The 12,354-nt window shown below is 43.7% G+C and overlaps 1 protein-coding gene across 1 annotated transcript in view; it reads right to left on the bottom strand.

Annotated features, from left to right (window-relative positions):
- Positions 1 to 1,598, bottom strand: part of LOC108570149 (G protein-coupled receptor kinase 2) — a 24,170-nt gene extending 22,572 nt beyond the window's left edge. The window contains exons 1-2 of the mRNA XM_017931942.1: positions 1,460 to 1,598; positions 612 to 626 (exon numbers count right to left, since the gene is read on the bottom strand). Of these exons, the coding sequence (XP_017787431.1) occupies positions 612 to 626; positions 1,460 to 1,542 (98 nt within the window). The 5' untranslated portion in view covers positions 1,543 to 1,598. The remainder of the gene's footprint in view (positions 1 to 611; positions 627 to 1,459) is intronic.
- Between the last annotated feature and the right edge of the window lie 10,756 nt (positions 1,599 to 12,354).

Raw genomic sequence — 12,354 nt, 5'->3', positions numbered from 1 at the left:
GCCACTCTAATAGCGGCGTAATTTCGAGTGCGGCGAACAAATATTCCATGGGAATATTGACGCGGCTGATTTATTGCAAACAGAATTAGTTTACCGTAAATTTGCGTTAGAAATTTGAAAAAAAAATGGTTAATGATATATTTACGTTGGTAGAATTAAAAATTAGGAACGTTGAAATTGCTAGTCAGTTTTGACGTGTAATTATTTATGAATATTTTCCATGTTTTACAGTAGACAGTTCTGAAATTAAGATGAAACGGTAAATGGTAAATGTACAGGAGGAAAGAGTCCGGGAAGCAATTTACAAAATCGTAGAGTGTACTGCGAAGCTATTTAATTATCTTAGAACTGTACTCTGCTGCGAAGACAATTTGGTGCTCGCTTTATGAAAACCTACGAGTCGTCCGCGCGTGAAATTCACCGTCGAATGGAACGGCGTGTTTCGACGATGAAATAGGAAACGTTTCGTGGAATTTACTTCGTGCGAACGCGCACCAACAGAACGAAATATCATTCGTGCAATTATCTTGTACCGTTTCCATTAAATTTCTGCAGTCGTTGAATGTAAACTGTACACCTAACCTCGCATGAAATTTCAAAACGCTTCACCAACACTTTTCCACTTACTATAAATAGTCAATTTGTTCGCGGTAAAATATTTCCTCGGCGCAAGATACGTTGTATCCACTTTGTATCTGCTTTGTATTCACATATCATAGCCGCTCACTATCTCACAGATACGCACGGAAGACATATTGCGGCGCTTAGTGTAGCTAGGAACACGTGGTGCATGGACGAACAGCGTTGCATCGCAACAATATAACAAAACAATTACATAAGATGGCGTGGAACAAGCAGATACGTAGCCAGAACCGGAAATTTAATGTCAGTGCTGATGATACGGAACGTGGGTTCTGTATCGTGAAACCGTATCTACGTAGCTCTTCGTGCTTAGCACGATCTTTTTTTCTACACTACTGCAGTAGCGGTTCTTTAACCATGTAGTATCTAGAGACCTCTCAGATATCGATCTGTACATCTACGGTCGATAAATCCGTCAAAATTTTGACGATACTAAATTATATACTCTTACATTCGCTGCAAATAGGAAAAATATTTAACCTCTAAATTCAATGAAAGATTAGATATACTAAAACCACAAGTAACTTCCTGAAACGTCTCACAAGGCTATAAAAGAACGTAAGCTCACACAACGGCGAACATAGATATATTTCTAACTCGACAAAAGAACCTCACAGAAAATATAGCAAGCAAATAGTTTCGGTGGCGGCAGTGTTGCCGGTCGAATGGCACAGGTGCCATCCACTCGTGGGTAAAGGTAGGTTAGTGCCCGAGCGGCAGACAAAGAGAGAGAGAGAGACAGACAGACAGACAGACAGGCAGGCAGACAGACACAGAACAGAGACAGAACGGAAGCGAATAAAATGTCTAAAGATACAGTTGCTTAGACAGTGAATAACAAGACTCACCTTCTCTCGCTTTTAGGTACACTGTGTTTGCCACGATGTTCTCCAACTCCATCAATTCCAGCTTGATCGAGTTTACGCGGCCGAATCGACGGTGAGAAAAGGCCGGGTGGGCGAGGCCTGGAACGGAAGTCCGGACGGTTGATGTCGTTTTCCGGGGTTGATCACCCTGTCGGGCTCCGGCAGACCAGCTCCCATCTGCAGCCCCAGGACACCACCAGGGCCGATCAGTCCCCCTCTGCCGAGGACCAAGGACACCAGGAAGGACGTCGATGAGTTGTTCGATCGAGTCGACTCGAGATTGAGGTTCGAGGTTATCCGGCGTCTGTTCCACCGTTTTGCGCTGACACCGTAAGAACTACCTATCGAGTCGACTCGAGTTCGTTGGCCCCCTCTGCCGGTCAAAAAAACGACGTTTCCCGCCACGAATGTATATGTATGTCGAGTAGAGCGCACACAACGTTGGATAGGTTATACGAAACCGGACTTCTTTTCACTTGTCACTGAACGACGATTTCCTTGATCCACGGGGTCACAGCCAGGGTCGATGAGCCACGTTCTCGATGATCGCTTGTACCAACGAACGTCTTCCGTATCGATCGTGGATCGTCGCATTTACAGTGGCACTTGTGGTAGCCCTTTCTTATCCGCGAAAAAGAAACGTGCCGGAAGAAGCTTCATAGGGATGCGGCAGTCGGTAAGTCGTACGGAACCGAGCATTCAGACATATGATCGTTCGCGTTCTACACACTGCGTGCCCCCTCTTTGTTGCTCTTTCACCCCGTGGCTCAGAGGATGACGCTCGATTGCAACGCGCATTTACATCAGAGAAGAGAAGTGAAACCCCGCGTCGTTGTTTGTCCCTCTTGTCGGACGCACACCACTTCAGCCGGTCGTGGTTCTCTTTAAATATCAACGGGGTTCGTGGACGAGAGACAGCCGCCGCTAACGATCGCCTCCGATGATCGTTAAAGCAGATCCTATTGGTGCGTTAGTGTGTGTTCTGTGGATTCGCGTATAGACACCGGCGACGCTAGTATGCACGTTGCGCAGCGCCTTTCACTTTAACCACGGCGCGGGAGATGCCTGCGCATCCGCTAGATCACAGATCGTGCCTTCAACGGTCGATTCGAGAATAGGGAGAGAGAGACTGAACACCCACGGATTCGTTTCTTCCTTTCTCTTATTATTGATATCGAATATCTCGCCTGTGGTATTGTCGGTGTATCCCCAGGTATGATGGAACTTAGAAAATCGTTGTTACTATCCAGTACATTAGGCGTCGTTCGAGCAAGCAGGAACTTAATCTCCGGTATACAGAACGGATCGAGAAACTTTATGTTCCGTGTACGAGTGTGCTTTCGGCATAGACCTTTCTACTTGCAAATTTCCAGTCTCCTTTCGTCCGGACTCCGCTCTGCGAAGCGTTTAATGTATTCCCCTTTTGCGCCGATCCCTGATGTACGTTCTGGAATGAGATTTCAGATTGGCCGTGTTATTAGTGTGAAAGGATTCGCGGGCGCCCACAGTGGCGTAGCCAACCGTTTCAATTTCAATCCGTACTAACACTACCACACTGAAAACTATGGGGATCCTTAGAAAATTTACACTTAGTGCAACCCACGCGAACTTCCTAACCTCTCAAAGGGATACGGTCGACTGTACGATCGAAGGTTAGTATACGAACTGTTCGTTACGCCACTGCTTCTGTGAGACGGGGAATGAGAGGATATCTCGATCGTCTGCGCCGGTCGTTCGTTTCTTCGCGTGGCGTGAGTGAATTTGAAAAATCACCGTACTCCTCGCGCCTCTACTGGTTTATCTGCCGCGTGCACCAGACGCACGCACTTATCGCGCGCGCGATTCGCATGCGAAATAGTGCAGCGGCGCGCACATGTGCGTGAACAGCGCCGCGCAGCAGGTGCGTTGTAGGGATAAAGATAACGACGCGACTAACCGCACCGTCGGCGTAATACCCAACGTGGTAATCTAATAACTTTTTCCAGGGCTCGATTCCCACAGATCGTTTCTTTCGCTCTTTTTCCCTTTCCCTCTCTAACGTCTCTCTTATACAGGGTACGTCAAAACATGCGGGCACTACTTCAGGGATGAATTAAATAACACAAAGGTAATGAAAAAGTATGGTACAATCGTCATGTTTGACCTTGTTTTTACGAGTTGCTTATTAGTTAACCGTACTAACCAGATACACTGCTTTGGCATTCACCCTTGAAGTGATACCCACATGTTTTGATGCACCTTGTATATATATATACACATATCGACGGTGGAAATCGCGACGTAACACGGAACAGGAAAATTTTTTTGCGAACGTAAATGGACAGCGAAGAATACGTTTTTTATGCAATTGACGTCAGTGATTACCGTAGAATCGAAATGCTTAATGAATTATACAGAATAACTTAACAGATTGATAAAACTTACGAAAATGTTATTTATATGTGTATAAGGTGAAAGTGAAAATAGTGAAAATGTCCTATCTGTATTATCGATGATCCTTCTCTATACGTCTAAAGAGCCAATGACGAGCAAAGCCACCGGATGGACTTCCAGGGGAATTAGATTCAAACTAGATGGATTTTCATCAAAGTGGGATCTTACGGCTTGGTGTATTACACCGGTAAATCCTATTAAACTGCGACGGCTGACGAATGGGTAACCCGACACGGACTCTAAATTAAGTAACGGACGAAAAAAGGGGGGAATGGTTGACGGTGGCGGTGACGGCGGGGAAAGAGAGAACGGTGAAGATCGTTAAAGGTTTTAAACACTTTTTTCCCGATGACGCGATTCCGGTTCTGTGGAACCGGATTAGGAAGCGGCGACGATAACGGTGAAGTAAAAAAGCGACAGCAATAATAACGTGCCACCGCGAAGGAAATAACGATAATCGGTGCGCACTCTTGGTTCCCCTATCTTCCCTCGGTTGATAAAAATCATTGCTACGTCGATACATGGTTAGGGGGAGTGTAATATTTCTCACGTGTCGATTTATTTCTAAACGTCAAAACGACAAACACGATCACCTGTACCGACTGGTAATATCGTTTTCCACGTGAACGATCTTGTTAACGGAGGTGTCTCGAGAAAAACGCCGATCGCATTAATCACCGGACAGACTGGATGGCTCCAGCCTGTTTGTTTGGACGAGGAGGAAGGAAAGCGCCGCCCGGTATTTCCAGCCACGAACGAACGAGTTGCACGCGTTTCATAAATAATAAGCTCTCTCTCGCTACATGTTGAAGTTCGTGTCCTCCTCGAAACGATGCATTCGCGTAACGGCAATGCTTCACTCCACCGCCTCACCTCCCCCCACCAATCTCCTTTACCAACGGTTGAAACAATCATCGTGCGTCGAGACGAAATAAAACGCCACTCGTCTCGTGGTGGTACGGTTAGAAACACTGGAAACAATACTACCGAGGGGATATTTGTTTTCCGTCGACTGGCTCGCGGTGGATTATGTGCGGAAATAGAAACTGCCAATAATCGATCAATCGTGGTGGCCCCTGGTTGCACATACGTATATACAGACGCAGGGAACATTGATATCCGTTAAAAGCATCCGCGACGTGTCAGCCGGTAATGCGTTTTGTACGTAACGAACGGTATATCGCTGACACTAACGAACGGTCGGTGTGAGATAGAGAAAGAGGATAGGAATAGGGAGGATAGTGAGATTGAGAGATAGAATAGGGAGAGAGTATAGATAGGTGAGGTCGTGGAGAAAAGAAAACGAGGAAACGGGGAAGAATAAACAAGAAAGTAATTGAAAAGAAATATATCGAGGGATAACAGAGAATAAGGGGGAAGCCTAGAAAGAGACGAAAAATTAATTCTTCCCCATCAACACGGATGGCTCTCACTCTCTCTCTCTCTCTCTGTCGGACAGGAAGGAGCGATCAACACGCGACAACACGCGACGATAAAAGTTCCGACGGCACGCGTACACCGGAAATGCGCAACACTATTTCCAGTAATATGGAAACGGGGAACCTTTCAAAATGTAAATCTAACTTCTTACCGTGGACACTTTTTTTTTACGAGCTGCTTCGATAGATCGAACAATGGACTACGATGTGATTGTTCCCGGTTATTACCCAGAAGCAATTTCTAAAAGACGTCAATAGGAAAATTGGAATATTCAGATAAGCCTATTATTGAGCAAATACACTTTTCCGAGTGTGTACATTCCGATAAGGAAATTGATAATTTACGATCATCAGCCATTCATAGTAATATTTTCAATTTATTTTTCTCCACACGCTTGAATAGTAAAATGTGCACGCGTGATTTAATGGAAAATTTCAGTAGCGAATTACCATTGTCAAGATGCAAATTGTTTACCTATATTTGCCGGCCGCTTGCGTCAGAGAATTTGCAGAAGTAAACATCGAACAATGCAACGCATCATCTTGCACGGAGGCTCGTATACACAGTGTACGTTCCGCAAGGGAGTTCTATACCTGACTGTTGTGGAAAGCACGCGAAGCGACCGTAGTACGGAGCTGCTCTTCTTCCCAGAACAAAGGCGAATTTTCACGGCAACGGTACCCCTTTTATCAGAGAAGGGAAAGGGGGAAGAACGCCGCCGGGTAGACGAGGCGCGGCGAAAAAGCACGCGGCGGCCTGTCGACGCGATGTAACGACCCGAGATGCGGAAAGCTCGCGAATGAAAGGGGCGATTGAATGAGAGACAATGACCGCCGATGGCTGCGCGGGCGAGTTCATTGAAAGGGAGAAGGAACTTTTGCCCGCGAATCGAGAAGCATTGTGGAAGTCGGCACACAACACGCATTCTGTACGCGTGCATCAAATCGAAAAATTAAATGGGGAGAAACAGAAGGGGACCCTTTGTCCCGTCGCAGACTGGAAACACTTACCGCCCGGCGCATTTCGAGTGAACAGCTTAATTTGACATCGTCGGTACTACTACCAACTGTGGACTCTCTTTCCTCTCTCGGCCTATTCCCGCTTACATATATTACGAGGGAACGAGGATAATAAAAGTCCAGTATACCCGAGTCCGATGACATTAACGACAAGGTAAATAACAATGGATTCTATAGGTGTAATGATCGGGGAGGGATAGGGGGGCACCTGTTTGGCCATGAACTTGGAAACATTTAGACGATAAGCAGTGCTCGCGGGGGGCTGCCAGAAGCCCGCCTAAATATTGCCTGTGATCGAAACGTGACTACGGTGCGTGCGATCACGAGACGCCGGCTCTTTGAATCTGTCACGCGAGAAGCAAACACGCGAGTGAAACATTGCTTGAATTGTTTCGTATAGATGAAACCACGACGGGAATATATCGTCTGATCGAACGATGGGTGTGAGATACACGAGTGAAATGTTCACGCGTTTCAAGTAGGAAAAAGGGAAAAAGCAGAGAGAAGAAAGACGGGAGGCAGAGAAGACGCCGTTTTACCGACGGAGCGATGTGTCGTGTCCCGCACGTCACGGGCACGAGTCAACGCGACGTCGTACCGTGAAACACGAGACGGGCGTAAACGATCTTACGATGCTTTCGACGGGGGTGTGCTGGTTCGGGGTGGAGAAGGGAGGCATGTACGGTACGGTTTCGGTACACCCGGTATAATGTGATACACACACCGATAGCAGAGCACCGCGCGGTCGTAACGGCGACACGAAGAAAGCGCAATGGCCGACCGCTGCACCTCCGCTGGTAGCTTCGATCCTTCCTGGCCACGAGGACAGTTTCACACACTCTGGTGCCCGTTCGGGATTTGACACACGCGCACGACACGGCTTGCCAGAGCGGATCAGACCGCGTCGACCCGTGGATGTCTTTTTTCCGTTTCACGAAACGCAGTCAGGGACGGTTCGCACTGTCCGATCATATGAACCCGCTGCCACTCGCACCAGACCGCCACGCACCGTCCCGTCCGCTGGATAAAAACCGACTGACTGGCGTGCTCCGTCTCGAGCCGCGATGCACCGCCACGGACGAAGAGGTTAGGTGGAGGGGACATGTCGGGACACCGAGGACGACGCCTCCACCCCGAATCGGTGCGACAGAGACGCGGATAGACGCGCGGACGACTCCGATTGGGCGTGGTAGAGTCCCTAGGCTCGTCTTCGGATACCGACAGCGGGTGCGATCCTCGCGGACGCCATCTTGCATCGGTCTGCTGCGCGGCAAATTTGAACGCGCTTTTTGGAACTCTGAACATATTCAACGTAGTAGAATTTGATCTTTTGATTTCGTCTCTATTAATTTCGAATAAACAGAATTTTATTTTTATTCACATCAAACTCTATTGAAAAGATTATTTTCTTGTGTAATTGCTGTAATCAGATGGCAAAATGTGATATGTCCAATTTTCATGAAACGACAATTAAAAATGAATAATCTTCTCAGTAAGTAATTTCTACGTATTGATTAACCAACGATAAGTGAATCTTCTCTACGTAACAGGATAATCAAAATAATTATAAAATAATCTGTCTTCACTGCATTATAAACGCTATTATCATTATTCACGATAAAAATTGAGTACAATAAGCGATGACTTCATAACTCGAGATGAAGCTCGAACAATAATCAACGAAAAATAGCAAAAATTCCATCGCTATTTCAGACGCGTGTTGGTCGGTAAAGCGATTTCTCGCGGAAACCAGCGAGTCATCGCAATTTCCTTGGCGCGCTGCTCGCACCGCGGCGCCTTTTCAGAGACGGTTTGCTCGATAGATTCATGCAGAAACGAGGCACGCTTCGAAAAAGAAGGAACAAAACCTGACTGGTAATACGTTCGAGTTAATGCTTCCCGTTGAAATCTCCGACGTGCGATGACGGGGCGTCCAAGTGTTGCATTTTTCACGCCTTCACAGACCAACTCTAATTTCGATTCTTCCATGGACCACGCTGAAATTACCCCCTTCTCAAGGCCAGTCTAGAGAAAAGAAAGAAAGAAAAAAAGAAGAAGCAGGAGGGACGAGTCGAGTGCAACAATGTATCTGGAGTATCAATCATGTATGTCATTAATGGTTGCGGTTGCGGTTAGAAGGCATCGAGAACTATAATTCAGCTGGGCGAGCGTGTATCCGCGATACTACGGCGCATTACGCGCAGCAACACGATTTATGGTGTCCATTGTCGTGCTACAGAGAAAAAAATCGATCCATTTTTGCAACAACTCGATCCAATCGATCCCACTGCAATTTTGTAATTTATCATTGAGGCAAGAAAATTCCTTCGAAACGAGCCCTTTGAAGGTTAGTAACAAAGCAAAGGGAAAATGGAAATATATTTTTATTGACGTACTGAAAAGTTTAGGTTAGGTTAGGTTAGGTAGTAATTAGTTATTACATAGAGAAGAATAAAACACGATAAATTAGAAGAGAGATTAGTCTGTTAACTGTGTTCATCCCTTAAATAAAGATTGAATCACTCTGATTAACGAATAGAATTTTATTAATAGAAAAATTTCGAACGTGAATTCGAAAACCTCTTCGGTTTTGCGTCGTTCAGTAACGTCGAGTCAGGAGAACTCGATACGTGGTTAATCGTTTCCCAATACAACTTGTGCAACTTTTCAGCGTTTACTGGAAATTTAGACTCGTTTCGGTCGAGTATTATTATAGTCGTTTTGCTATAGTCTGAACGACAGGCTTTATCTGTCGCAAAAACTCTTCGAACTTGTAACAGTGCGCCTTTTGAAAGTTTTCTCTCTCACCTTTTTTTCTCTTGCATTACACAATTTTTAACAAGCACATACAGGGTGTCTAATAAATCCTAGTACAACTGTAATTTCATTTTCAAAGTCAGTTTTCTCAGAAACTACGAAACAAGCAACCGAAAAACTTTATTTCACATTTTTTATTATCATTTCTTGATCGATTTCACTACGATTTATCGAACACTCCGTATATCGAAGTACTTAGTGTTAGAAAAGATTACAAAACAATCTTTCCAATTTAGCTAAACATATATGTATTGATAAAAAAAATTAATGAAAAGGTTAATCCTGGAAAGTTGCGAAGTGTATGCATGTAAAATCGAGGAAATTCAGTGATCTTTTAACTCAGAATCTAATCAAAAGATAGTTAACGGAAGTTTGCAGAAGTTCGCCCGAGATGAAACTTTGAGATTAAAGCCGGTGAATTCTTGTCGAAACACGCGGTGTTTCAAAGCTTAATTTTCGCGTGGTGAAATTTCGTTCGGTCTGCTCTCTCCCTCCCGCCCAACCCTCTGCGTTACCCCTTTTGAGGATGGTGGCTCATATCGGAAGTATGTCAAGAATTTAGCCGTGGGCCGTTTTCACTAATAGCTTACGATAATTGCTCAGCCGTGTTCGCCGTGGTTACGCCACGAAACGAACCGTGTCAAAAGCGGCCTGTTACTCGAATTATACGATTTTTTGCGACTGTGACGCCAGTGAGGTCATGATCAAGTGGAGAACGGCGAAAAAATCGAGGCAAGTTTCTTCCTCCGCGTATTTCACGCTCTCTTTCGACGCGAAATTTTGCGAATGTACATACGTTTCACGAATGTATTTCTGACGATTTACCAAGCGATTCACGATGAACATTAGTGAAAACAAAAATTCCCTTTTTTCTTATTAATTGAAATAAAAAATGAAGTTTGGAAAAATACTTAGAAGAAATTTAATCGATCCTTTCTAAAAATTCCTTACTTTCCTGTGAAATTTGTGAATAATTTTGATCAATTATTCAGTTTAGCTTCTTATATTTCATGTTTGTATACTGCTTCAACGAAATCCTATTACATATATACGTCTATACGCCTTTTTTTTCGTTTTAGAAGCTCTGTTTTCTAAGTATGTAGTTGGGGGATCGTTAAATCGGCTCGTGTACGATTTCCAAGTGGATTTTTCGGTCGTGGCGTATAAACGATCGGACCAACGAACGATTGTGCAACGACGAACGATACGCGACCGGTGTATCGAGTAACGAGACCCCCCCCCCCCCAGCCACAGAGGCTTTCTAAGCTGCGGATCTTTTTCTCCCCAGATCGAATTGCCTCTTGGTTCGCGCCCAAGACCCACAACGCACGAGTTCATGTGGAATTTCTCGTGGACACACGTTTCTGTAAACCCTTATCGATATCGGACTAGAAAATCAATCGACTCTTTTTCAGAGTGTCGGAAATTCTAGTAGGATTTATTCAGAGAGCGTAGGCGTTGGGGTAAAAATGATTTCTGTGTGAAAGATTTGGGAATTCAAAAATTTGAAAGTTTGAAATTTTGAAAATTTTGATGTGCGAAAGATTGAAAATACGGAAGATTGAATATTCGAAGGTTTGAATATTCGAGAGTTTGAAAATTCGAAAGATTGAAAATTCGAAAGATTGAAAATTCGGAAGATAGGAAATTCAAAAGATTGAAAATTCGAAAGATTAAAAATTCGAAAGATAGAAAATTCGAAAGATAGAAAATTCGAATGATTGAAAATTCGCAAGATTGAAAATTCGAAAGATTGAAAATTCGGAAGATTGAAAATTCGGAAGATTGAGTATTCGAAGGTTTGTATATTCGAGGGTTTGAAAATTCGAAAGATTGAAAATTCGGAAGATAGGAAATTTGAAAGATTGAAAATGCGAAAGATTGAAAATTCGGAAGATTGAAAATTCCAAAGATAGAAAATTCGAAAGATTGGAAATTCGGAAGATTGAAAATTCGGAAGATTGAGTATTCGAAGGTTTGTATATTCGAGGGTTTGAAAATTCGAAAGATTGGAAATTCGAAAGTTTGAAAATTCGAAGGTTTGGAAATTCGAAAGTTTGAAATATAGATCACACTAGAACTCCAATCAAAAATTCCCCAAAAGAAACCAAAGAAACCCAAATCGGTACTTTCGCCCTTGATGAAGTGTAGGCCATCCACTTCCTCGGAACGAAACCCAGTAAAAGAGATCCACCTCGAAGAACCAGAAACCGATAACGAAACACACTTTTCCAACGATTCTCCAAGTGATAATCCATCGATGGAATGCAAAGAATTTTACAGTAAACGACGGGACTCGTTCGAAACTCCGCCATTACGGTTCCTGGTGAGGATTACGCTTGTAGATTGGTTCGAGATACACTTTTCTACATTTCTGTCCCGGGGGCTTGTTGTTAATGGTTCGTATTAATGGAAAGGTGGAAAAGTTGGAAAGAATGTTGGAAGTTTTTCCATTTTCTTAACGGTGGGAGTTCAGGTGAAGGGATTTCATAGAAGTAGGGGTGGGATTTTAATATCCAATTTAAATTGTCTTTGAAATTTATCTGTAGTGTTAAGAACTCCAAATCTCTTTTATTAAATAGAATCTTTTTAACAAAATTTTTACTGAATTCTGTCATTCCTTAATCCATTTATTTTACGTGACAAATTTATCAAGACACAAAATCAAACAGATGAAAAATTGCAAATAATTTATTCCTTATAAATAATCAAAAGACTGTATGAAAAATGAAAAGACGTGTTACAAAGAAATTAATAATTAAATATGAGAATATAAGTAACGTTTCCATTTTTAATTCAATCTCATTTTATCACCACATACATTATAACCTAAAAAAAAAATTAATAAACCGATATAACAAAAAGTGCAACGTTAGCGTATCGGTGGAGGATCGTCGATAATCCTGGAGAGATGAAAAAAGTTCAGAGAAAAGAACGGTGCAAGGTCAGAAGATGGAAGAGGATCGCCAGCTATCGGGTGGCCATTGAAAACCGGAAATCTGGTAATCTGATGGCGGGCGTTGTGCATAGTTATCGGATGATCCGACGGCGGACATGGATTTACAGAGCGAAAAGAAATAGGAAGGGAGGCTAGAAAAAGCGATCTGCCATGTGAGGCCTGTGTGTTTCACGCTGCG

This window comes from Habropoda laboriosa, unplaced genomic scaffold (assembly GCF_001263275.1).
Source record: "Habropoda laboriosa isolate 0110345459 unplaced genomic scaffold, ASM126327v1 scaffold23, whole genome shotgun sequence".
NCBI classification, from domain to species: Eukaryota; Metazoa; Arthropoda; class Insecta; order Hymenoptera; family Apidae; genus Habropoda; species Habropoda laboriosa.
This window is presented reverse-complemented; position numbering and strand designations above follow the sequence as displayed.